Source organism: Arvicola amphibius, chromosome 2, assembly GCF_903992535.2.
Source record: "Arvicola amphibius chromosome 2, mArvAmp1.2, whole genome shotgun sequence".
Lineage (NCBI taxonomy): Eukaryota > Metazoa > Chordata > Mammalia > Rodentia > Cricetidae > Arvicola > Arvicola amphibius.
The window spans coordinates 131,699,920-131,727,064 of record NC_052048.2 but is presented as its reverse complement, the minus strand read 5'-3'; the positions used below and the strand labels follow the sequence as shown (position 1 = coordinate 131,727,064).

Here is a 27,145-nt window from a genome sequence, read left to right as displayed (position 1 = left end):
AAGGATGCATTTCTTGCTGTACACATCTTCACTGCACCACATCCTCACTGCACCACATCCTCCCTGCACCACATCCTCACTGCACCACATCCTCACTGGACCACATCCTCACTGCACCACATCCTCACTGCACCTCATCCTCACTGCACCACATCCTCCCTGGACCACATCCTCACTGCACCACATCCTCACTGCACCACATCCTCCCTGGACCACATCCTCACTGCACCACATCCTCCCTGCACCACATCCTCCCTGGACCACATCCTCCCTGCACCACATCCTCCCTGCACCACATCCTCCCTGCACCACATCCTCCCTGCACCACATCCTCCCTGGACCACATCCTCACTGCACCACATCCTCACTGCACTACATCCTCCCTGAACCACATCCTCACTGCACCACATCCCCCCTGCACTACATCCTCCCTGGACCACATCCTCACTGCACTACATCCTCCCTGGACCACATCCTCACTGCACCACATTCTCACTGTATCACATTCTTCTTGGTTTAATGATGGGTCCATGGAGTTTTGTTGGCTTAAAATATGTTAATGGGGCTGAGAAATGGCTCAGTGATTAAGAGCATTTGCTGCTTCTACAAAGGATCCCAGTTCAGCTCCCAGAACTGGCATGGCAACTCACAACAGACTGTAACTCCAGTTCCAAGGAAATTGACACTGTCTTCTGGTCTCCCCTAGCACCAGGCATGCACATGGTGCACAGACTTATATGCAGGCAAAACATATCATCCACATAAAATTTTAAAAAACCTTGTCTCAAAAAGTAAAAACATGGCCTGGTGTGGTGATACACACCTCTAATGCATTTAATCCCAGCACTCAGGAGGCAGAGGCAGGTAGATCTCTGAGTTCCGGGCCAGCCGGTCTATAGAGCATGTTCCAGGACAGCTGGGGCTACACAGAGAAACCTTGTCTTAGGGGTGGGGAGATAGATATCCAGAGAAAAGCCTTTAAAAGAAATGGTTGTCTTTCTCCCTGCCCACTCAGATGGGCCTTACTAAAAGGACTACTTTTGGCAATAAGAGCTATTTCTGCACGCCTAGCTCTCCCTTAGCCATTTGAGTTATGATCAGATAGAGCACACTCACTGTGACTCTTCCAGAGACACCATTCCCTTGGCAGTGACCAGCCCATGGAAACACCTGTACTAATTCAAATCCTATTTGACAAGACAAGACCCATTACCCCGCACTGAGACCTCAGCAGGGCTCACGGCAGGGAAAGAACTCGGCTATTTAGGAATGTTGTGAGGATAGACTTCTGAAGAAGCCCTGGTCCCTGTGTGCCTCTGCCACCACCCAGATTTTATGCTGGATCTGCCAGAGTGGGTGCATGTGTGTCCCCTGGTAAAACCCTTAAACCACTCACCTGCCCACCTCTGCTTTGACTGATGCAGGTTTTTGCCAGTGAACATCTCTGTGAGTCAAGTCTTCACTCAGCCATGAGAAGAAGGTGATTGGCTAGGCATGTCAGGGCTTTGTGACCCGCTGGCAGAACCCTGTGTCTCTGCCAGCTCTCAGAGCCCTCCATCCCTGCTGTCACATATTGCCTCCACATATCCCAGGAATAGCATGAGTGTGTGAGCCAAACGGGGAAGGGATAGCAATTCTGCAGTGTTTTCAGACAAGCGACTTCAGCCCCTGGGCCTGGCAGGAAGGGGTAGCCCAGGGACAATGGGCATAACCCCATATCAGGAGTGGAGATACTTTGACAGGATCCACAGAGTTCCCTCCTCTCAGGTCTCACGAGCTCTGTTCCAGTTTTCCTTCAAGGTAGGATACCATCTGAAAGCAGATATATGGAGCTGGGCCTGGTGGTTCACACCTTTGATTCCAGCACTTGGGAGGCAGAGGCAGGTGAATCTCCATAAGTTCAAAGCCAGTCTGATCTGCAAAGTGAGTTCCAGGCCAGCCAGGACTATATAGTGAGACCCTGTCTCAACAACAGCAACAAAAGGCTGCTATATGGGGAAACTTGGGAGGGGATCATATCAGACCCTGATGGCTATCCCAGGCAGAAGGGCAGAGAACAGGACAGTGTTGAGGTATCTTCTGAACCACTATTAGGATCCCTGAAACCCAACAGGAGTTGTGTTCCAGGTGCCCGCTCTGAATCAAGTGCTCTTGGACTCTTTGTCTTCCCAATAATGTGGTGACACTTAGCAATACTGGGCACCAGACTGTATGTGCTCGGTGCTCGGTACATATGTAGTTCACTTAGCTCTCAATAGCTCCATCTGGTGGAGCCACCCATTTTATAAATACGGAAAAGTAAGGCCTAAAATAGAATAGGACATGGAAGAGACAGGATTTGAACCTGAGTGGTTTGACTAGAGATCCAGGACTCTTTCAACAAAGGTTTTGGAGTTGACATGATATCAGTCCCAAACTGTGGGGAGAAAAGCTACGTGAGTTTATAGCTGTGCTGAGCAGAGATGGTGACCTGGGACCTGCAGAGAATTCTCCAGAGCCAGGCTGAATCTGAGGGAAAGGGATCCCTAGAGATTAGAGAAGATGGGAGCCCCCGAACTGTCTTCGAGACATGGGTAGAAGATGGATGTTCACTCAAGATTTAAAAACAGCCAAAATGGGGGCTGGTGAGATGGCTCAGTGGTTAAGAGCACTGACTGCTCCTCCAGAGGACCCAGGTTCAATTCCCAGCACCCACATGGCAGCTTGCAGCTGTCTGTAGCTCCAATTCAAGAGAATCTGACAGTATTATATCAATGCGCATGAAATAAAGTTAAATAAAGAAAAAAACCAGCCAAAATGAAATGTAGTTAAGATGATGATAAGGCAATTAAACATTAGAATATGAGACCTCAGGGGCCTTTAAACATACTGTCTGCAGTTTAGGAGTGGAAGTGCCAGCCAGGGAGACCAGGTATCTGAGAAGTACTGGGAATCTATAGAAACCCTTTAAAAGAATTATTTATTTGCGTGTGTGCATGTGTGTGTGTGCATGTGTGTGTGCATGTGTGTGTGTGTGCATTGCTACAGTCCATGCGTGAAAGTCAGGGGACAACCTCAGTTCTTTCTACCTTATGGGCCCCAGGGATCAGTAAAGCTCCTGTTATCAGGCATGGCAGCTAAGGTCTTTACCCACTGAACCATCTCACCAGCTCTCTAGAAACCCTTCTGACCCGAGAGATCAAGAGTTGTTCCTGGTAACCATTTTTCAAGGCCTCAGCCAGCAGAATAAGCAGCAATTCCCCTCCTATCCAAAGCTGTGGTCCCCCAGACCCTGAGGATCCTGGCTCAGGCAATGACTTAGCAAAGTCCTTTCTGAGTCTGGAGCTGGTAACAGGAGTCAAGGCCCTAGAAAGCAGGCTTTTCCCAAAACTACATCTTGATGTGACCCTCAAGTCCCTAGCTAACCTGGAAGGAAACATGCTACAGCCTGATCAGAGGATGCTTCTCCAGACAGTCAGCTTGTCACAAGAATGGTGGTAGAAAGATAAGGACATTAGAGGACCTGGCTGGTGTAGCCCCTGGGAGGTTTCCTGTCATCCTCTCCCAGGAGTTAAAAAGCTCTTGATGACAAGTCTGTTACCATTACAAGGTATGGCAGAGGGTGACTCTGCTGCCATTCAGGCAGCTGCTCCAATGGGAAGCAAACGTCTGGGCCTTTGCCCCAGCCACTGGGTGCTGGGCCTGAGTCAATCCTCAGCCCAAAGGGCCATCACATGCTGAACCAGTTGTTGAGTTAATGGCTTTCAGAGAAGTGAAGGCTAGAATCATCCCAGAATCTGAGTGTAAACTGCTTGGGCCACTCCAGCTGACCTGGCTCTGAGGGGACAGGCATCCCATTCTCCCCTCTTCCATGTTGTTACCAGATTTGGGGGGGGGGGGGGGGACTTGGCCTTCTTTGGGGAAAGGGAAGCTCAGATCCAAGCTATTAGGGAGAAGGCTCTGACTGGGAGAGACAGTGCAAGGAAGGACCTGGGTGCCACCTGCTGGCATGTCTGTTTCCATGCACAGGGCCAGACTCAGGGCAGGAAAACTGAAAGAGGGCACCCATCTCCCCCATCCCCAAGCCTAACAAGGGGCCAAAAGGCTGGCTTCTTCATGACACTACAGGAGGTGTGTAGAAGATCTCCACAGAACCCATCAGATGAGTCCCCCTGACCCAAGATGGACCCAACCAGAGCAGAGAGCACCCCGCCTGCAAGAACCACTCTGGTTCTGGTATTGGCTGCTCTCTCACAAAGGCCAGTGATGGGAGGTTGCGTGATTGGTTACTTGGCCCTTAAAGGAGCTGGGGTGTTGTTGTTGATATTTTGTATTGTGCTGTTTTTTTCAACCCTCTCCTTCTAAGCACCATTGCCTCTCGAGGACCCTGGATTCAGATGCTGAGAAGCATGGGAAATGTTCCCCCCTGTCACGGGGCACTGACAGAATGGGAGGTTTCTGGACAAGGAGGAGACCTGGACACAAGTAGTCACGTAGCTCCTGGTGACTCCTGAGAGCAGTTGTAGTCTAAACTCTAATGAAACTAGAGATTTTTCTTGATACCAAGGAGGAGGGGGCTAACATTTTCCCTCAAGAGAGGTGGCAAAAATAAACAAATCCTGTTGTCCCAGCCTATGCCATTGCCAAGATGATGGCTGTGGTTCTCAGACCTGCCTTACAGCAGGATCACCTGGGATTTAAAAAAAATGTATGATAGATAGATAGATAGATGGATGGATGGATGGATGGATGGATGGACACACTGACAGGTGGGTAGATGGGTAGATGGAGAGACAGTATGCATATATAGTTCAAACACACACAGAGATACATGCACACACATGCTTGGCTTCTCCTAGTGTGGAGCCTCTGGAATGCATGGAGTGGACCTTCAGCAGGTCTGGTTCCATAGAAGCTCAGGAAGGCCTCCCTCAGGCTAAAAACCCTTTTGAAAGTCATAGACTGTAGAGTGAAGTATAGGACCATTGCCTCTGCTTATGTGAATGATCAGCCTTCGAAAGTCTTACCCATTACACAGAATAAAATCCCTTATTTGACTCAAGAATTCTCAGGGCAAAACAAAGAACAAGAACCACCCCACAAGCCTAGACCCTTTTAGGCCTGCCCCCCCCCAGAGTGTCAGCGGACTAGAGCTCAGGGGCCGCCTGGAGAAAAGAGTCCATATGGGAGAGGCTCATTTTCACAGCTACCAGAACAATGTGAGCCCACTGCACCCAGCCCAGCAGACACACCCAGACCTGACCACCCTCATGTGCGGACCCGTTTGGTCCACCTCTCTCTGAATTGCATGTCTTCCTTGACTGCCTGTCGTGATTTTGTTTTGCCACGCATTGTGGTGTTTGATTCGACTGTTTATCTCCTGAAACATGGGACATTTGATTCGACTGTTTATCTCCTGAAACATGGGACATTTGATTCGACTGTTTATCTCCTGAAACGTGGGACATTTGATTCGACTGTTTATCTCCTGAAACATGGGACATTTGATTCGACTGTTTATCTCCCTGAGCACGGGGCAGGTTTTCAACTCCCCCAGTCCATAACATATGAGATAAAATGTCATCCTTGACTCTTGCCCATGCTGCCTCTCGAAAGGCTTAGGATCCATCCACGCTGTTCACCACCCTGCTTGTACTTCGGAGGACTCCCTAGAGGCTCAGAAGCCTTGACTCCAGCCTCTGCCTTCCACCAATGTGGTTAGGCCATTACTGCTCACCAAGTGGTATCAGGGAATCCAGAGGTAAAACAGACAGCCTGGCCCTGAGGAGCTCAGTCAAGTAGTAGGGCAGACACAATGATGCGTTTGCGAGTGCAAGGACGCCACTGTTAGCTTTGCCCAGGATGCCATAGGGTCCCATAGTGAAATTCTCTGTGGAGGATGCTGGTACCAGACCCAAGGAGTGGAGCTGGGGATCCAAGTCAGAGAGTGACAGCAAACACTGAGAAAGGGTGTGAAAGGTATCACCCATAACTTCAGCAGTTTCCCTGAGTGGCAGACTATGTTTCCAGGCCCTTCCTGCCCGGGGGGGGGGGGGGGGGAGCCAGGCATAGAAACATGACTAATGGTGAGTTTGAGGGTCAGGCACAGGGCAGCAGGCTCAGACTCAGTCAAAATTATCCTGGGAAACCTTTGAAATTGCCAGATCCTGAGTCCTTAGAAAGTCCCAAGATGATAATTTTTGTTTTTCTTGGCTTTTGAGCCTCACTTGGTCTCCCTTTGCCCCAGACAGTGAAGGAAAGGGCTTATTTTGAAACAGAGGAAGAACTAGGAGTAAATAACAGGATTTTTCTTTAGTGGTTTTTATGCTGAAGGAAAGGTTCATTTAAGTTAAAGATGCATGTCATAGTCTCCATTAGACAGCGGTGGTGAGGGCCAGGGACAAGGCATCCAGACAAAGCTGAGTGAGCCCTGTTCTACAGCCGGATTTGTCTCATCTGCCTGGCCTATCGTGAGCGGCTTGATCAAAGTCTGGTTGGGATCGAGCAGGTCTAGCTAGGTCTAGCCCATCAAGAGTGTGTCTGCAGGTTGATGTGGAGGAGGATGGTACCATGGCATGTGCTACCACCTCTGGTTTTTCATGCAGATCAAACCCAGGGCTTCATGTGTGCTAGACACCACACCAACTGAGCTACAGCTCTAGCTCTGGAAATATTTTAGTGGGACCCCTTTTCTACCATTTGTGCTACTCCTTAAACAGACCCTGTCTCTCTGCCTTACCTCCAAATTCTTCCGGCTAGGAGCCAGAGGTAGCTCTCTCCTCAGCCTGCCTTTGGCAATCTGTCCCCAGTCCTGAAGTCCATTCATTTACTCCCCCAGTGGTTCACAACATGTCATCCCTGGTCTCTCAGCACTGGGCTATGTGGACACCATCTCATTAGAAATGATAGTCCTTGTACATCTCTGCGTATCAAGTTGGGGGTACTTGTGGGAAGGGATGGCTGCCTGCAGGGTACTAGGAGTTGGGGCCATATTGTCTTCCTTAACAAAGACACTGCATGTTAAATCTAGAAAAATAGCCAGGGATGATGGCCTTTTATCCCAACACTTGGGAGGCAGAGGCAGGTGGATTTCTATGAGTTTGAGGCCAACCTGGTCAATAGAGCTAGTTCCAGTACAGTCAGGGCTATACAGAGAAACCCTGTCTCAGAAAACAAATGAACTAACAAAAAGGCCTGGAAACATACTTTTTATTCCAGAAATAAGTGCTCTTCAGTTCTTAGGGCACATAGTGCTTTTATCTCGCTTGTTTCTCCATTTCTAATAAAGACCAAGGTATAAGAAATTGTTCCCGCTTTTCTTTGCAACGACCATGCACAGCTGATTCCTGACTTCTGTTCGGGGTGGTGGGTAGCAAGGGGCTCATGCCTGCCTCCTGGATTGGCCTGAATGCCTCTACTCAGCACCATCTGTAGGAGTGGGGAACATTTTGGCCCAGAGTGGCAAAATAAACCTTCAGAAATCCTCAGCGGTCTGTGCAAAGCACCCTGGCCTGTGAACACCGAGCACTGATGTTTCCAACATTGCCACTGCAAAACAGTTCAAGTTTGTGACGCAAACACATGCCTGGGCGCTTTATTTACCACTGTTGGCTTGAAGTTGGGATGTGGGTGTCCAGGCCTGCTGTTAAATAAATTCAGGGGTGTTGGAATGGATGTGGGAGAAGGGCTGGTGGCCGGAAGGCTTTGTGGGAGGTACCCGGTAGCTGTGGCTGCCAGAAACTATGAGAAAACTCAGAGGGAGGGAAGAGCCTGGACCATTGAGGAGGGGAGCTGAGGTATGAGGCATACTGGAAGATGGCAGAAGAGAGGGTTGGTGGGCTGGCAGACCTCACAGGTTTATAACAAGACTGATTCGGGGCTGGTGTTTATAGTCTCTGCAGTTGTACATACCGAAGATGTTTTATGAGACAGTTGTGGACAAATGGGACTTAGTTGCCTTTGGGTGGGTCATCTAGCCGACCACTGGCCACAGGAATGGGGATGCAGAGGCAGAGGAGAAGCGATGGCTAGTTGGCTCTAGAACAGAAATCTGATCAGGTTACTGTCTGTTAAAACCTTCCAGTGACTTCCAGTTGACTAAATAGAATTTCCCCAGGGGTAAACAAAATCCTTCCAGATCTGTCCCTGCTAATCTCACTGCATCATGCCTCAACATAGAAACCTATGCCCCAGGCCTGCTTAGCAACTCAGAGCTCTTGAAATGAGTGATGCCTTTGTTCTTGCCAGTTCTCGGGCTATTGGGCCCCTTCACCCCATTACTTGGTCTGCCCAGAAAATCCCTCCTCTTCCCATCTCTGCTCTGAGTCTTCACAACCCTGACAAGCCAAAGAGAGAGAGAGCGTGCACACACACACAGACACACACACACACACACATACACATATACACACATGCACACACACACACATATTCACCTTTTATTTTTTATTTTTTGCCATCCTTGAACTTCATGTGTTCATCAACTGCTCACCTCTCTGTGCTGAGGTTTGCCTGTTTCCTGAAGGTAGAAACTTAGTTAACTTTGTATCATTCACCAGCTCCTGGAGAGAGCCTAGGTATAAGAGACACTAGTAAACATGTCTAAGGAAGAAACCTAAGCCCATTCATTCTCTATGGGAATTGCAAGACTGGTGTAAAGAGAATGTTCCTTGTATCCCCAGGGCTCAACCAGGCTGGGGAGAGCTCAAAGCCATCATCTCTTCTTTCTCTACAGCTGGGGTATGGCCGTCAATGTGTACTCCACATCTGTGACCAGCGAGAATCTGAGTCGCCATGATATGCTCGCGTGGGTCAATGACTCCCTGCACCTCAACTATACCAAGATCGAACAGCTCTGTTCAGGTAGGTGGAAAGGGGGTAAAGGCTCACGTGACTGTAACTAACATGAAGACAAAGAGCAGGGAGAGCACGTGCTACTTAGAGTCGGAATCAGGAAACTGAGGCTGCAAAAGTGGAGAGCAGGTGGGGCATTCCTGGGAGACGAGAGCCCCGACAGACAGGGAAGCCACCATTTAACAGCACGGGGGTCCCATGGAGCCGCTCTGAGTCCAGCGCTGTTCTCTGCTGCAGCCCTTGTAGGTGCCAGTTTTCGCATCCAGTCAGAGCCATCCCCTGTCTCTGTCAGGTGGCTGTAGGGCTGGCCTACATACTGAAGTGCTTGGAATGGCACCAGTTCATGGTTTGGATCAGTATGGGGGCTGGGCAGGTAGCTCAGTGGTACAGTGCCTGTCCCATATTTTCAGGGCCCTGGGTTCAATCCTTAGCGTCACCACATGATTACATAACTGGTAATCATGGATGTTCTTGTAAAGCCAAGGGGAATTTAACCATATCTAACATCCCAGATGGACAAGCCCTAGCTGCAGGACAAAGGAAGAGGGACCAGGCTTTGGGGAGTACAGCAGCAGGGGCCCGGGGGGTGGGGGAGGCCCCTTCATCAGCCATGCCTCCTCACAGGGGCAGCCTACTGCCAGTTCATGGACATGCTCTTCCCTGGCTGTGTACACTTGAGGAAGGTCAAGTTTCAGGCCAAACTTGAACATGAATACATCCACAACTTCAAGGTGCTGCAAGCGGCCTTCAAGAAGATGGGTGTTGATAAAGTAGGTGTCTGTCCCCGGGGCCCATGAGGAGCGGTGTAGCCCTGGGGAAGAAGGTGACCCACCAGCCAGGGTGACAGGGCTACTCGGTTCATTCCACCACATGCCTTTGTACCCCGAACCCCAAAAGGAATGCTGTCCACCCAACTCAAGTCACAGTGAATGCACCCGCCCAGACCCCACTGAAACACCTCCTTCCCTTTCTCCTCGTGGGCCCACCCACTCTAGATGTTAAGACTCCAAGTATGACCGCTGCCATATCTCTTCAGAGGCCCACAACATACCAGCTGGCTATGCCGCCCGTATGGACCCTGAGCCTCCAGTTCACCTGCGGGCAGCAGGGTCACCTCCCACACAATTTTTCCTGTGCCTATAGGAAAGGAATGTCCCTGAATTCCTCCCTGGTGGGGCCTGCCAGCCTGCTTGTCCACTCTGGTGCCATGGGAGGGGGTGCAGATGGAGAAGGTAGACGATGCTGTGGCCTAGGGGCTGGCTTTCCTGTGCTCACAGTGGAAGGCCGTCCTCCACAGCAGCTGCCTAAAATGATGTGCTTCTGTGGTCTATTTCAGATCATTCCTGTAGAGAAACTAGTGAAAGGAAAGTTCCAAGATAATTTTGAGTTTATTCAATGGTTTAAGAAATTCTTTGACGCAAACTATGACGGGAAGGACTATAACCCTCTGCTGGCGCGGCAGGGCCAGGACGTAGCGCCTCCTCCTAACCCAGGTGATCAGATCTTCAACAAATCCAAGAAACTCATTGGCACAGCAGGTAACATGCCCAAGCTGGTGGAGGGAGTTTGGGGGGCTGGGCCGGCAGGGCTATCCAGCCAGGAGTGCCCCCTGGGTTACCGGCCCAGCCCTGCCAGCCTGGAGGAGACTGTTATCACGGAGTTCAGATGACATCACCTGCTGCTTACCTAGATGGGGAGTCCCATTTTGGGGTGAGAGGGCTCCAAATGTTGTCCTGAGAGGGGAGCCACCTGCACCAGGTATGGTAGCAGCTTGCTGAGACCCAGGACGCTTTGTCAAATAACATGAGCTAGCTTGTTTGCCTCAAGCTGGATGGGGCCTGGCTCCACTGTCCAGAGCCATCAGGCTGAGCTCCCAGAGCCCGGACCCAAGCCCCTTGTGTATCCCTGCCCACTGGATACCCGAAAGCAGGTTCCAAAAATCCCATAGCCCAGAGATTCCTTTCCAGAAATGAAACCTTGCTGGGCTGCTAGGAGCAGCGAAAGAAGCAATGAGGCCTGTGGCGACAGCAAGTGTGTGGCAAGAAAGAGGGGAGCAGCTCCCAGCCGCATCTGACCCGTCATAGCAGAGCCACCTCCTCCGTTTGCGCTGCTGTGCTGCCTGGGCCTGGCCCACCCAACTGCTTGCTTTGCACTAGAAGCAGCCGCTGTCTAGGGAGGTGCCAGTTGCTAAGAGCAAGTAGCCACAGCATGCAGGCTGTGCTAGGGAGGAGCCTGCGTCCTCCACCACTGTGCGATACCAGTCCAGCCCAGCAGGGGGAAACAGAGCCCAAACTGAAAGGGAGCTGGAGGGGTGGGCTGATGAGATTCACTGAGGGTGGCTTTGGCTTCTGCTGGGACAGACTGCATCAGCTGCTCTCTTGGGTCTCATCTGTCAGTACAGAGCCAACCAGCTCCACTTCATCAAGTTCACCATCCCAGTGTCCTGCATCCTACTCTCAGGCCAGCTCTCCTCAGGTCCCAGTACCCAGATCACCTTTCCTTTAGCTTCCTGTGGCACTCACGCTCCCAGGCTTGCCAAAGGGCTGTCCAATGGCTGTAGTGTCACATGTGGCTGAGGCTTGAGGCCTAGATGTAGCTGCTCTTCCTGGGGGAGAGTGCCTGTCTGTTGCATGGTCCTCATACTGGGTTCTCATGGGCTGTGCCGCGCCATCTGACTCTTGTCGTCTGGACAGTTCCGCAGAGGACGTCCCCCACAGGCCCCAAGAACATGCAGACCTCTGGCCGACTCAGCAATGTGGCCCCACCCTGCATCCTTCGGAAGAATCCCCCATCAGCCCGAAATGGTGGTCATGAGGCTGATGCCCAGATTCTTGAGCTCAACCAACAGGTGAGTGGGATAGGAAAGGGGAGTTGATGCTGGGGACAGGAGGAAGGCAGGCAGAAGCGTCAGAGGCAGGAACATCTGGCATAAATACTTCTTCCTGCCTAAGCAGCTGCTGGACTTGAAGCTGACGGTGGATGGGCTGGAGAAAGAACGAGACTTCTATTTCAGCAAATTGCGTGACATCGAGCTGATCTGCCAGGAACACGAAAGCGAAAACAGCCCTGTCATCTCTGGCATCATCGGCATCCTCTACGCCACTGAGGTGAGCCCTCTCCTCACCCCCTCCCACTAGTCTACCAAGATTGGAAAGCAGGCTAGACCTCTGAACCCGGGGCCACTTGGCCCTTGTCTCTAGACTGTGTGTGGAACCTGAGCCCTCAGCTTGGCCAGCTGGCTCACCTTTTCTCTCTCCTCCTCTCCAGGAGGGATTTGCACCCCCTGAGGATGATGAAATTGAAGAACACCAACAGGAAGACCAGGACGAGTACTGAGGGCGGCGCCAACCCTGGCTGACTGTGGCTTCCCTGCCCCCCATGCCCACCCCACATTATAAGTCCTTTCCTACAGCCAGCCAGCTGGGTGCTTTGTGTCAGTGCCGCAGCACTGGGGAGCTGGGCAAGTGGGGTTCGGGAGGTTGGGGCTGGTAAGAGGATGAGGCTCTGTCTAGTCCCTCAAGTGGCACTGGCCCGGGGACATCCAGGACCCCTGTCCACTCCCCACTCCTATTTATTTCCGTTGTCTCCATGCTGTGTTGGCCAACACTTTCCAGGGTGCTGCCGTCACCCACCAGCCAGCTCCCTGCTCCCCGACAGCCAGCAGCTGTATATTTGACAAAGGCATTGGTATATTTTTACTTACTGGTTGTCCTTGCACTTTACTGCTCCTCTCCAGGGCTGACAGCAGGGCTGGGGCAGTCTTCCTGGCTTGGCTCCCCTTCCCTATAGCCAAGACTGGGCAGGACTCACCAATTCTTATTTATTTTGTCTTTTGACTTCTCTCTCGGTAGTTGAGGGAAAGGCTGGTATGAGGAAGGGGGTAGGGGGCTGAGGAGGCAGTGCTGTGAGTCCAGGGATCAGGGAGAGAGAAGGGAGCATGCGAGGGATAGAAATGACCTTCTGGCACTGGGCTCACCCACCCAAGGCCCCGCCTCAGCACCGATGCCCAGCACTGCCCCAAGGCTTCCTAGCCACTCCCTCCTGCAGCCTGGTTATACCACACAGACTCTGCCTGGTCCCCATTTTCTGTCTGTCCCTCATTCTCCCACCTCCCCATCTTTGCCCCCTGGGCACTAGCCTGCATATGTGTTCACTTTTATTTAAATAAATTTGTGTGGTAAAAGTCCTTGCCATGTTTCCCTCAACCGAGCTACAGCCAGATATCAGGGCACATCCCTCTGTCCTCCTCTCTCCTGAGGGACAGCCATGCAGCACAGCTCACCTTATCAGAGCCACCACCGTCACTGGGCTCTGACCTACACCTAACTCCCAAGGCTGCTAACTGCTCTTGAGTCAGGTTTTATGTGACTTTTTCAGGGAGATGTAAGATTGCCTCCTAGAATGGGTTGGCACCAATAGGCCTGAAAATGACTTGATCAGGTTGATGAGTAGCATGAGTTACTCGTGGTTGTTATTTATTATTATTATTATTATTATTGTTATTATTATACTCACATTATCTTGATGAGTAACATGAGTTTATTAGGGATATAGTGTTATTAGGGATATAGTATTACTGTTGTTATTATTATTATTATTATTATTATTATTATTATTATTATCACATTATCTTGATGAGTAACATGAGTTTATTAGGGACAGCTTACAGGCCAGTGGATGACAAAAACACCTTCTACACACACCCCTATGTAAGCAGAGGTTTTCGTCAGGACCACCAGCTCCCAAAATAACCATACAGAGACTTACTATTAATTATAAATGCTTGGCCGATAGCTTAGACTTGTTACTAGCTAGTTCTTTCAGCTTAAATTAACCCATATTTCTTATCTATGCTCTACCACGTGGTGGTACCTTTTTTCAGCACAGCATGTTCATCTCCTGTTTCCTCAGTGTCTGCTGGTGACTCTGTCCTCCTTCTTCCCAGTGTTCTCTCAGTCTGACTCTCCCACCTAACCTCTTCCTGCCTATTTATTGAACAGTTGGTTCTTTATTTGGTGACACATGCCTTTAATCCCAGCAATTGGGAGGTAGAGGCAGGCAGATTTCAGTGAGTTCAAGGCCAGCCTGGTCTACAAGATCTAGATCCAGGACTGGCTCCAAAAACTCCAAATAAACCCTGTCTCAAAAAAAGAGAGAGCAAAACATCTTCACAGTATACAAAAGGATTATTCTTCAGCATTTCCCCCTTTTTGTCTAATTAAAAAAGAAGGCTTTAATACACAAGAATTTCAGTTGCACTATCCAGTCCATTTGTATTTGGCAAATTTAGAGAAAATACTCTATTATCTATCTTATCTTTGTGAGTCTAAAGTTTTATGCCTAATTTATTTTTATCATAACTAAGGAAAACTAAGTCTAACTATTTAGTCTTTAACTCCATTAAAGACCATTGAAGGATATAATATTACCTAATGGCAGAGACATCTGGCTGCCTGGACAGTCACCCAAAGTTCCTCTGTAATGTTCGCATATCCATCTTTAACATACAGGCCTAGTATATCTGACAGACATTTCTGAGAAACAAGGAATTTTGATGGATTGTCCTACCTTGTCAGAGTTTAGCAGTCACTCTATTTTGCATCCTGCTGGTCCAGTTTGGACAGCATACTCTCAGCAATTGGGGCAAGGACAGTTTCTTTGCACAGTGGCTAGCCGCAAACTCCATGCGGAGCTTCTTCGATGTCCATCATCTTTTCTGAAGTAAATTGGTGCTTTCAGGAGCAGATGTGTCTCACTGTCAAGAAAAGCCTTATATTATTAAAACATTTTAAATGTTATACTCTTTAGGTTTTTGAAGTATTTGAAGATCATCTATCTATCTAAATATATCTGTTTAACCTTGAAAATATACTTAATAAGACTACAAGTTTGATTACTATAGATGACTACAAATCTGTATTTCTTAATTATACATTACATTTTTAATGAGCTGCATAAACACATAAACCCAAACAGGATTAAAAACACACATACAGTGTAACAAAAATAACTTTAAATTTGTATCAATAAACCAAAATCCATACCAATGTAAAATATTTAAGATTAATAGTTGCTTTTTGGATTAAAGTGGATTTAATAATCTACCTTTTTATTTCATCATGTCTGTATTATATTCCCCCCTTTTTGGAAAGAGATCTTTGATTTAACTCTTTTGTTTAGCTTTATTCCTGACTATGACCAAACACAACTTGTAACCAACTCCCCTTAAATGATGACAAACATCCATAACCCATCTTTTGGGAATGTGGGCATTGTTTTCTCTAGAGTGCTTCCTATTATCCCGGCATTTGGGGGGGGGGAGCCTTGAGGATATCAGGATAATGGTTAAATCTTGGCTGGAGGAGTCTATAAGGGTAGACCATCTCAGCCAGCAGCCTTGAAGTTGTTCTGGATGCATAACTCTGAAGAAATTACAATAGAGGCATTCTGAGATGCTGGTTCACCTGAGCCATTCATTTTTATTGGTATCTGGTTCCCTTGCTCTGAAAATACATAAACTTTCAAAGGTAACATATATAGCTGCACTAATACAAGTATAGACTGTGTGTTGTACACAAGTTAGCCAAAGATAATTTTTATTTTATGTTTGAGTAAGTAAAATATATATTGTATGTCATAGTTTTTCTAGGTTTATTTCTTTATGTCTATATTCAAGATTTTCAGGGGGTCTTCCTCCATCAAACATGATCTTCTTTAACCCTGAACAAATCCATAGCCTTTCATTTTCTATGGGAACAAAAGCATAACCCCTTCCACAAAGCAACATGCCTTTTGATCTCCACTTTGAAGTCAAGACATTTTAAAATACATAGGTTAGATTAATCCAGCACAAGCCAGTGTCTCTTAGCAACTATTGCTTGTTCAGCAATCAAAAAATTTAAGACAGCATAGTAACATACAGAATCCAGATTCCCTTTGTATTTTTCATCTTTACATGGCCTTTTTCCTTTATATTACTTTACTGTTTCTTTAAAGAGTTTATTATTTTTAATTTTTTTTCTAGGACCGTCTATACTCTTTCTCTTTTCTCTCCCAAACCTATGTACATTTGTAAACTGTAACCCATTTAGAGGTTTTTCCCATCTGGATCTGTCTTTACTGCATATCTGTAATCTTTTCTGTCTGCATGTCCAAAACCTTAAACCACTGCATTATTTTGCTCATGGCATGCTGCCAGCTGTCTTTTCCCCCCTCAATTCCCTGAGAGCCCTAGCCTCATGCTTTAGGAAGTTTTTGATTCTACACTGCTTTGGGCATTTTTACCTAGTCTTCCCAAATAATCACACAGAGATATTATTTATTATAAATGCTCAGTCAATAGCTTAGGCTTATTGCTAACTAGCTTTTTCAACTTAACCATATTTCTTATCTACGCTCTACCATATATGGTGATACCTTTTCTCAACATGGCATATTCATCTTCTGTTTTCTCTGCATCTTCTAGTGACTCTGCCCTCCTTCTTCCCAATGTTCTCCCAGTCTGACTCTCCTACCTAACTTCTTTCTGCCTAGCTATTTGACATTTGGCTCTTTATTAAAACCAATGAGAGCAAAACACCTTCACCATGTACAAAAGGATTACTCCACAGCACCCTACTGATCAGTTTTGTACAGTTCTTATGTCTAGAGCAGAGCTGATGCAAACATGGGCTCAGAGTACTGCTTGATGCTAAGACACCAAAGGTGACTAAAGCTCAGACAGCATAAGGCTCAGACAAAACTAGACAATAAAATAACTGTGTTTACACGTACTCAGTCCTTGTCCTTGCCAGTAACTGAGCCAGTTCCAACAAACACCGTCCAGCTGAAGTAAAGAATGAAATCAAGGATGGCCTGTCTTGCTGCAGTCTGGCACATAGACCCACCAAACGGTAGCTTGCTGCAAGACAGTTACTCCAGCTAGGATCTGGAATGGTCTCACAACAGGGGGCCCTCAGGAGGAAGGAGAAAGCCTGCAGCTATGGCTGTAAGATGGGCAGCCCAGAGAGTGGCTGTGGAGTGATGGGGTATACTTGGCTAAGGAATGTCTACATGATAACCCTCAACTGCTTGTCAAAGTGCTCATACCTCACAGCAGCCGTGCAGTAAACAAGCCTGGGGCCCAGAAGACAGCCGTGTCTACGTGGTTCCTTTTTCTTTATTATTTGTATCTGTGTGTGCATGTGTGTATACTGGGGGTAAAAACCAGAGCAATACCCAAGTACCCATCTTATGCCCCAGCCCCTGAGCAGGTTGTTCTGCAGAGCAAGATGTCACAGGAGGAAGAACTCAGGAACAATTCCATGCTGTCCACACGGACCCACACTCCTGAAGCATGTTTGTCGAAGAGCCATAGTAGCCAAGGCCTTGGAAGCCCAAGAATTCTGAAGTGAATGCCAGCCCCTTGGGACTCTCTGAGAGCAGCAGTTCTCAACCTGTGGGGTCAGGACCCCTTTTACAGGGATTGCCTGCTGTAATTTTAAAAAAGCAGCATGAGAGGGAAAGACACCATGCAACAGAGCTCAGGTGGAGAGGTTTTTTTATTGGGGGAAAGTGAATGGGGAAAAAGGGAGGGGAGGAGAGAGAGACTGGCCTCTGGGACAGGAGCAGAAGGGAAGAGAGAGAGAGATGGACGGTGGGCAGAGCCCTTTTAAAGGGGAACGTAGTGAATGTGCACAGGAGGGGCTCTTAGTAGCTACAGCTGAGGATGTATACCCAAGATCAGGCCAGTACAAATGCCTGAATACTACCATCACCTAAGACCATCAGAAAACACATATATTTACATTATGATTTATAACAGCAAAATTACAACTACAAAGTAGCAACAAAAATAATTTTATGGTTGGGGGTCGCCACAACATGAGGAACTATATCCAAATACCACAGCTTTAGGAAGGTTGGGAACCATTGACCTAGACCATGCACAATGAGACTTGCTTGAGGTGATAGAAATCTTGGACTAGAATTCAATATGTACGTGTGTGTATATGTGTGTGCTCTCTGGTGCCAGAAGAGGGCATTAGATCACCTGGAGCTGTAGTGGGAAAACCAAGTGTTTCTCATCACAAAACAGGGCCTCTTCTGTGACCATACATGTGACATCAGTGATGGAACAAAAGGAGCATTGTTGGTGTCTGAGTAGAGGCGAGCAGTGACCTGAGAAGTTAACAGATTGGTGATCAGCTCAAAGACATTTCATCTTGGAGCTCCCTGAGACAGTCAGCCACGCTCAGGCCTGACGGGGATGGAGGAGCCCAGAAGGAGGCTGCAGGGGTTGGTCATCCCTCACTGCCTCCCCCTCTGTGACCCATCCTTCACACAGCCCCATGCTCAGTTTTTGTAAGGATCATGTCACCTAGCCATTGTTTTTTAAGGTCTAGAGAATAAAGTCCAGATTTGGCAACCAAGATCCTTTTCCAGGGCTGGAGAGATGGCTCAGTGGTTAAGAGCACTGGCTGTTCTTCCAGAGGTCCTGAGTTCAATTCTCAGCAACCACACCGTGGCTCACAACCATCTGTAATGAGATCTTGGTGCCCTCTTCTGGCCTGCAGATATACATGAAGGCAGAAAGCTGTATACGAAATAAATGATAGAGAGAGAGAGAGAGAGAGAGAGAGAGAGAGAGAGAGAGAGAGAGAGAGAGAGACAGAGACAGACAGACAGACAGACAGATAGATGATAGATAGATAGATAGATAGATAGATAGATAGATAGATAGATAGATAGATGATGGATGGATGGAGAAAAAGAAGGTTCTTTTCCATTCTTATCAAGCACTGTCATTTTTTACCACCCTAGACCTTTGTCTAAATTAATAAAGCCATACGGGTGAAGTAGTCTCTCCACTGGCTGTGATCTGCAACCAATGAAGATTCTCCCTTCCTAGGAGCCATCTCAACTGCCACCTGTTTCAGGAACACTGCCCTCGTCCTCCTAGGGCTTCATTCATCCCACAGTTGAACTGTACTGCCTTCAATCCCAGCACTCGGGAGGTAGAGGCAGGTGGATCTCTCTGTTAGTTTGAAACCAGCCTGGGCTACAACGCGAGTTCCAGGACAACCAGAGCTGCACAGAGAAAGCCTGTCTCGAAAAATCCAAAGAAGGAGGATGAAGAGAAGGAGGGAAGACAGAACAAGAAAAAACGGGACTAGTCCCATTTCCAAGCAGGCCCTGGCCGCAGGTGCAGAGTAGTCATTTTTGAGCCGCGGGGGCGGGGCCTGGCTGCCGCCGCCACTCCCCAGACCCGCCGCGCGGTGGCGCGGACGGACTACGAGTCCCAGGCTGCTTTGCGACGGCGGCAGCGAGGACGTGGCACCCGGGGAAGGCCGTGCGGACTGGAAAGCCAGTAGGTGGTGGAGCCGAAGTCATGTCGGCCAAGGCAGCGGGCCCCGGGGGCTGGGAGGTGGTGAAGAAGGGCCGGCGACCTGGAGCAAGCGGCGGTGGACGAGGAGGCGGCGGCGGCGGTGATCGCCGAGCGCTGGGAGAGGCGAACGGAGTGTGGAAATACGACCTGAGCTGTGAGTACCCGCCGCCGCCCACCTGGGCCTGTGGGGCAGGGGCGCGGCGGAGCAGCTGCGGAAGCCGGGAGCGGATCCGCGGGACCCCGGCCACCCCGCCTGAAGTGCCGGGAGAGGTGGCCATCCCCACCGCACTGGTCAGGAAGCGGAGGCCCAGCGAAGCCGACTCTCGAGTCGGAAGAGACTGGAATTCCGATCTCCATCTGTTCAGGCCTTTGCACACAGCACTTTCAGCTGTCCCGGCCCTCGTTGGCCAGGTGTCTGAGTGACTGGACAGAGGCATTGGGGATCCCACACAGTGCTCCTTCTAAAGTAACCAGCGTATCTGGGAGGGGTGGATGCCGAGCCCAGGACTGGTAGGAATGACCCGAAATACACTCCGACCAGAAGTTAATCTCTGTGTCACTTACCCCATAGTCTCCGGAGAAGGGGAGAAAGCTTGCCACTTGTTGAGTATAGAGCTGTCTTTCAGAACCAGCAAGAACTGGGAGTGGGAACCATGCTGGGAAAATTCCACCCTCAGAGACTAGCAGCGAGAGCCCTTGCAGCCCACCCTCTGTACCCGAGACTGGCTGAACTCCCACGTGCTTTGCTTTATCTAATAAAGAACTGGAAGAGCCAGGGACCTGCTGGTGGGGACTGAAATCAGCCACCACGAGGGCTCTTTGCTGTGCTTCTAAAGCTCCCAAGGGAGGAGCTGGGGACAGCATCTCACAGTAAATGACTTAGGTGCCCCTGCAGAGAAGGGACCACTGTGCCATAAGCCCTGGGGTCTTAAGGGTGGCCTGCTGTTTTCTGCCTGTCATCATTCCAGCGCCAATCCAGACCACGAGCACTCTTTATGAGCGTGGCTTTGTGAAAGTCGTGAAGGGACAGAATAAAGAGCAAGTTCCACCTCCTGCTGCGGAGCCTAAGAAGCCAGCAGCCAAGAAACAGCCAAAGAAGGTGGCAGCTGTCAACAGCCAAAACCAGAAGCAGGGCCTATTCCGAAGCCTGGAGGATGCACTGAGAGCTGTAAGTGTGCTTAGGCGTAGGGTGCAGAGAAGATGTGGAAGATAGGACTGCCGGACGAGAGCAGTTCCAGCAAAGATGGAACGCCAAGGGACAGAATGTTTGCTCGTCGAATAGGAAGGAAGTAGGATGTTCATAAGAACCTTAGGCAAGAAGAGTGATAGAAACCCAAAAACAAGATGGAGGTGATGGAATGGCTGGCTTGGGTCCTCTGTTCTCGCCCTCGAACGTGTGAAGGGCCTACAGGTGTATGGCGTTGAGACCAGCATTCTTAGCTGTCCTGCCCTGCACTTACTTAGGATATGGGTGTGGCAAAGTCGTAGCGTCTACATACACAAGTCTCCTTCAGCCACCACCGACCTGCCCCTATTCGCCTTGCCTGCTCCTGTTCACTCACCTGAGAAGTCTCTCCTTGACAGCTGGATGTGGCAGCTCTGCAGAAGGAACTGGACAAGAGCCAGAGCGTGTTCACTGGGAACCCCTCTGTGTGGCTGAAGGACCTGGCCAGCTATCTCAACTACAAACTCCAGAGTCCCCGGAGCGAGCCCACCCTGAGCCAGTATCCGCATGGTTAGTCCCCCACCCCTCAGCTCAGATAAGGACATTCTGAAAGGGTGAATGTTCCTGAGAGCCCAGTACCTCCACTGTCCTGACTCGGACATGTGGCTGTGCAAGTGGCGGGGTCTTCTTGGGGAAGAGAAAGCCAGCCTGGGTGCAGGGGCAACCTGTCCTAGCTCTCACAGAGGCCGATGGCCCCAGATTATCCCTACAGCCTCGTGAACCGAGAGCTGCGTGGGATCATCCGAGGGCTGCTGACCAAAGCTGCAGGGTCTCTGGAGCTCTTCTTTGATCACTGTCTGTTCACCATGCTGCAAGAGTTGGATAAGACACCAGGTAGGAATGTCCATGAAAGGTGACCGTCTTGAGAGCTTACCCTTTTTTTTCTTGCTGTTGACGTAGTCATCCGTTCCCTTCCCAACAAGAAATGTCCTAATCTCCTAAGACGTTTCTGGGAGAGAAGGGAGGAGGAGATAGGGCTTGAGATCACAGCTGGGAAAAAAAAAGTTTGGGGTGCCAAGTTATATGAGAGCATACGTCTCTCTAGGGGAGTCGCTACATGGATACCGCATCTGTATTCAAGCCATTCTGAAGGACAAGCCCAAGATTGTCACCTCAGACCTGGGCAAGGTGAGCCTTGGGTGGTACTGGGGATACCAGGGGTAGGACTAGGGAAACTAACAATGTAGTTTCCCTACATTGTTAGTTTGGTTGTGGGAGGGAGTAACACATAATTCACTAGCATTTACTGTGTGTCTCTGTTGGATAAGGTTGGCATTATGGAATACTCTGTTGGTATTATGGAATGGCTGGACCATAGAGAGGTGCCATAGCCTTCCTAGAACTGTTCAGCCAGTGCGATGAGCATCACTGGGCTCACTGTGCCACACTGCCATAGGGTTCCACTGTTCTTGGCACCCTTCCCACCTATACCTGTCTTCCCACTGGGATCTGTAGTTCAGGTGTGCTAGCCTATAACCTGCCCCTTCTACCCATCTCCTCAGTTCCTAGAACTTCTGAGGTCCCACCAGAGCCGACCAGCAAAGTGCCTGACCATCATGTGGGCCTTGGGGCAAGCAGGTTTTGCTAACCTCACCGAGGGACTGAAAGGTAACAGACAGAGAAGGATGGATTGGTCTCTTCTCTGATGCCCCTGTGCATGAGCCTGAGACTTGCTAACTTTTGACTTTACAGTGTGGCTGGGGATCATGCTGCCTGTGCTGGGCATCAAGTCTTTGTCTCCCTTTGCCATCGCATACCTGGACCGGCTGCTCCTGTGAGTAATGGGGGGACAGCGAGGGGAAGGCCCAGGGTGTCCACAAGAGGCTGTTTCGGCACAATGGGATGCCATGATCCTGGTCTCCATAGATGCGAGGAAACTCAGGACCAGCTCCTCCCACCTCCAAGTGTGATGGTGAGGAAGGAAAGGGAGGGAGCCATTGAGGGCTGGGGATGGGGTAGAGTTTATGCCCTTCTCCCTGGACACTGGCTTAGCCAAGTTCATGACTGGAGCACCAGAGTACTTTCCAACAAGCCTGCTTCTCCTTTCTCTAGGATGCATCCCAACCTCACCAAAGGCTTTGGCATGATTGGCCCCAAGGACTTCTTCCCACTTCTAGACTTTGCCTATATGCCCAACAACTCCCTAACCCCCAGGTAGGACTGCTTTGAAGCATGCGTACAGGGAGAGTTCCCAGTGCAAAGTTGAGACACCACAGTGCATTTCCATACCCTTTCCCCCTCCCCCCCCCAAAGCCCTAGATTCACAACTGGAAAGTTCCACAGGAGGTTTCAAGGGGTCTGTGAAGCCCAGAAATTATATATGTCTTTGAATGCGACAGTTTTTTTTTAATGTAACATCGGACAGTACTTAGGGAGACAAACTTTGCAAGGTGCTTCTGTGTACAAAGACTCAGAACCATCCCAAGACACTAAGTGACTCTCCCTTCAGGCCAGGGATGAGCTCAAGTGTCACAGTTCCATTTACAGCCTGATCCTGGCCCTCCTCCCCTAGCCTGCAGGAGCAGCTGTGCCAGCTCTTCCCCCGACTGAAGGTGCTGGCGTTTGGAGCAAAGCCAGAATCTACCCTGCACACCTACTTCCCTTCGTTCCTGTCCAGAGCCACCCCTAACTGTCCTGCTGAAATGAAGAAAGAGGTGAGCAGTCCTCCCCTGCCCAGAGCGCAGCTGCACTTAGCCTCATCCGTGGATGTTCCCTGGTTCTGCAGCTCACTCCACAGCCACTGCACCCCGCACTTGTGTTTTGCCGTGCAAGTATGGGCCTGAGAGGTGGGAGGGTGGTCACTGGTGGACTGTCACTCGTAGACAAGATCTGTGAGCTAAGGCTGCAGCTCAGGAACCACACCTACCCCGTGACAGCGTCTCACCTTCTCAGGGGTCTTGACAGGATCTCTCAACCTTCATGATAGATGTGTTGTTACCAGAAGCCCCAGCGCCCTCCTTTTCATCATCATCCTCTCTCTTGTTCTGTGCAGCTCCTGGGCAGCCTGACCCAGTGCCTGACTACGGACCCCCTCAGCACCAGCGTCTGGAGACAGCTGTACCCCAAGCACCTGTCACAGTCCAGGCAGGTGGGGGCGGGGTCACCTGCTCTGATCTACACAGAGAAGCCTCCTAGTGTATGCTTCCAGACTAGGGCTGGCGTGTCATACCAGAAACACCGCTCACTCCTCTCCAGGCTCCCACAGCTGGTGGCCTTAAAGAACTACTGTGGGTGGGGTCTTTCAGGACTCAGAGCCCAGGGTCTTGGTGGCAGAGAGGGGAGGCAGGCCCAGTGGGGTGCTGACTGACGGGAGCTTGCTCCTCCACAGCCTGCTGCTGGAACACTTGCTCAAGTCCTGGGAGCAGATTCCCAAGAAGGTGAGGAGCTGAGAGGATGTGGGAGACCAGGGTTGTCTGGGTTCTTGTTTGGCGCCCCTTGACCTCTGCCCTCCCTTTTCTGTGCCTTCGACGCTGAGCATTAAGCAAGGTTTCGGCACAAGATGCTGTTGCAGGCCAAGACTCACACTCTCATCTCATCTCTTGGTATTCTGTAGGCTCGGAAGTCTTTGCAAGAGACCATTCAGTCCTTCAGGCTTGCCAACCAGGAACTGCTAAAGAAGGGCAGTAGCAGCAATGAACATGTCATCAGCTGTGATATAGCCTGCAAGGTGTGGTGCCCAGCCTTCCCAGTCCATATAGCCCTGCATCTGTCTTGACACACCTGGGTTGGGCTTGGGTCACATCCCCGTCCCACCTGTCTGTGGATCCCCTCTACCTCAAGTCTCTGTGTAGGCCTAGCTTGGGGCTTGCACTTAGAAACAGAAACCAGGCCTTCCACCTCTGACCACTGTCCTCTCTCTCTGCTGCCAGGGCTTGTTGCAACAGGCACGGGGTCCTCGGCCGCCCTGGGCCCGGCTCTTCCTGTTGCTTCTGGTCTTTGCAATAGGATTCCTATGCCATGACTTTCGGTCACACAGCTCCTTCCAGGGTAAGTAGTGGTTGGTCGTCTAGGAAGAGAATATGGTGGTGGGCACAGAGCTATGTGTCGCATCTCCAGAGCCCACCTTGTCCTGGTGAGTTCTCAGGGCCGCAGTACAAGCACTTTGACCTCAGTGTTGTATTCAGGGTGGATATTCCCTTCAGGTTGGACGATACTCTGCAGAAGAGACATGTTTACAAATCCACAGCTCCTAAACACGTTTTTCTCCTTTTAACTCCTGAGGAAGAAGAAAGATTTAGTCTCAGATTAAGAGCATAGCTGGTAGAAACAGAAAGATAACTAAGTGATCACACGTACTTGCTGCCACGTATGACAGTCTGAGTTCCATCTCCATGGTACACATGGTGGAAGTCAGCACAAATCCTGACCTCACGGACATGCTGTGCCATATCCACATGCATGCACTAAATCACTAAAGGTAATTTTAAAAAGGAAGAAAGATCACAGCCTAGTAAAAGGCAGATACTCAAGCCTGAGGTCTTCTAACCTCTCAGTCCAAAACTCCACCAATGGCCCATTCTTCCTATTCTTGACCCAGCAGAAGTTATTCAAATCTGGCCTGCAAATCTCCCTCCAAACCTGTCTAGTTAGACTCGAGAGCACACGAAACTGTCCCACTGCCTCCCTGTGCCTGCCCCAGGACCTGGAATGTCTGTCTTCCAACCCTGCCCCTGCTCTCCCAGCTCACCAGACGCTCCCTTTGCAGCCTCCCTCACAGGCCGGTTGCTTCGATCCTCTGGTTTCCTGCCTGTTGGCCAGCAAGTGTGTGCCAAGCTCTACTCCTCCAGCCTGCAAAGCTACAAGTGAGCTCCTACCAAGGAAGGCAGGGTGGTGCCGGTGGTCAGGGCAGGCATGGACAGTGGGAAGTCTTAAACTATTCCTGTCCTCCTTTTTTGTCCTTCCTTTGGTGAGCAAGTTGGTCTGGTGAAGCTAAGGATATGACTCTGTCCTCCGATTTCTCCACAGCTGGCTGCAGGAAACATTGGCACTCTATAGCTCCCACCTGATTGCGGTGGTTCAGCCCGGTTTACAACTAGCCTGGACATACACCAATGCCACAGTCAGGTTCCTTTCTGCCCACTGTGCCTCCTACCTTGCCTGTTTAGGTGACAGCTTCACTGGCTTCTTGCAGAGGGTAAGTAAGCTGGAGATCAGGAGTCAGAAAAAGACCCATCCCCCCAGAGATAGAGTTCTTAGGAGGGAGCAATCCAGCACGAGCAGAATCTCATTGCCCTGGGTATCTTATTCCAACCACTCTCCTTGGTCCTCTGCAGGTCCAGCTCCCTGAGGCCCTGCAGCAGCTCTTCCACTCCTTAAAGGAGCTGTTGCTGCTCTTCCACCACAGTGTGCTGCTGCCCATGTGGCATCTGCTGCTTGTGGCCCTGGCCCAAGCCCAGGAGTACTGCCATGAAGCCTGCAGGTAAGACCTCTACTCCAGACTCTACAGGTTCCTGGTGACCCACTTCTGACCCTGGGGACAAGGGTACACCATTCATTTTTGTTACAGCCGCTCTGGGATGGAAATTATGGGTTCAAGCTGCACCCCTTTGAAGTGACACAGTCCCACATGTGACACCCAGCCCTCTCAAATGTTCTGCTTTTCTCATAGAGGAGAAGTGACCTGGGACTGCATTAAGACAGAGTTCAGTGAAGCTGCCCGATGGACATGGCTCTGCCTACAGGACGTCACAGTAGCTTTCTTGGACTGGGCACTCGCCATGATATCCCAGCAATAGTCCCTGCTTGCCTGACCACTGGTTTCTGTAGTGGCAGCTATCAGAGACTGCTGGAGGGTAGAGAAGGCAGCTTTCTCTTCACCTGGTGCCTGAGTTCTGTCTCCTAGACGAGGGGCCAGGTGTCTCTGTCTCACTTCTCCCATCATCAGGGCACTGGCCAGAGTTTCTCAGCCTCCCGCTCACAGGTCTGCTAGGTGTCAGGCCCAGTTGCACAGCAGCTCCCGGCCTCCTTTGGGCTGGTAGCCTTGCTCTGTGTCTCTCACCCCTCTCTGTTCCTCCATCTCATCACTTAAGCCCCACAACCCACCTCCAAAGAAGGGACATAGCCTCCTTTCCTCATTCCTAGTCATAACTTAAGCCACAGCAGGAAAAGGGAAAGGACTTCAGAAGGGCCAGCACCAGTGCTGGGACAGCAGCGTCACCTCCGCCAGCAGCCTGGGTAGCCATCAGTGGACATGCCTGTTACCTCAAATCACCCAGAACAAGCAAGCCTTCTGAGACCACTGAGGCCCTGCTCTGTCAGCGTCCTGGCTTCCCAGTGCTGTTCCCCTCAGTGACGGGGTCTCTCTCACGCCTCAGCAAGAGCTGTCCGCAGCACCACCCACCTGGAGAGCAGCGCCCTTACCTCAGCCTGCCAAAGAGTCAGCGGATGGCTCCTGGGTAGAATAAAGGACAGAGTGGATTTCTAGCTTTCCTTTCTTCGCATCTTCATGTGGGGATTCCCGTGGTTGGGGACAGAACAGCAGTCTTGGGCCTCTGCCCTGGGTATAGCACTGATGATTGAGCATCTTCTAGAAAAAAAGGCCATCTCTGTCACCACGAGACAGGATTCAGTTGGCTCTGCTGATTTTGTCTGACTTGTCAATGTTCCTATCCAGAAATTTCCTCCATGTGATTGGGGAGACAGGCAGAGCTGGGAGGTCTCCCAGTCCTTATTTATTAATTGGTTTGTTTTATGAGACTGGTTTATGCACCATAACCCCTGGC

At 50.1% G+C, this 27,145-nt stretch overlaps 2 protein-coding genes across 3 annotated transcripts in view; both read left to right on the top strand.

The window, feature by feature from the left end:
• The window catches only part of Mapre3 (microtubule associated protein RP/EB family member 3), a 53,311-nt gene extending 40,293 nt beyond the window's left edge, over positions 1–13,018 (top strand). The window contains exons 2-7 of one of the 2 annotated variants that reach the window (XM_038320146.1): positions 8,714–8,841; positions 9,457–9,602; positions 10,169–10,325; positions 11,526–11,680; positions 11,787–11,939; positions 12,100–13,018. In XM_038320146.1, coding sequence (XP_038176074.1) covers positions 8,721–8,841; positions 9,457–9,602; positions 10,169–10,325; positions 11,526–11,680; positions 11,787–11,939; positions 12,100–12,168 — 801 coding nt within the window. In that variant the 5' untranslated portion in view covers positions 8,714–8,720 and the 3' untranslated portion in view covers positions 12,169–13,018. Of the gene's footprint in view, positions 1–8,713; positions 8,842–9,456; positions 9,603–10,168; positions 10,371–11,525; positions 11,681–11,786; positions 11,940–12,099 lie in introns of both variants that reach the window. The other variant, XM_038320145.1, reaches the window with a different exon arrangement.
• Positions 13,019–19,135: 6,117 nt separating this feature from the next.
• On the top strand, positions 19,136–26,846 carry Tmem214 (transmembrane protein 214). Its single transcript, XM_038320582.1, has 17 exons — positions 19,136–19,352; positions 20,167–20,366; positions 20,783–20,933; positions 21,123–21,257; positions 21,469–21,551; positions 21,926–22,031; positions 22,116–22,197; positions 22,476–22,577; positions 22,936–23,077; positions 23,416–23,507; positions 23,752–23,800; positions 23,977–24,090; positions 24,293–24,410; positions 25,129–25,225; positions 25,389–25,557; positions 25,697–25,842; positions 26,032–26,846. The coding sequence occupies exons 1-17, from the start codon at positions 19,202–19,204 to the stop codon at positions 26,156–26,158; spliced, it is 2,064 nt and encodes a 687-aa protein (XP_038176510.1). The 5' UTR covers positions 19,136–19,201; the 3' UTR covers positions 26,159–26,846.
• Positions 26,847–27,145: the final 299 nt, after the last annotated feature.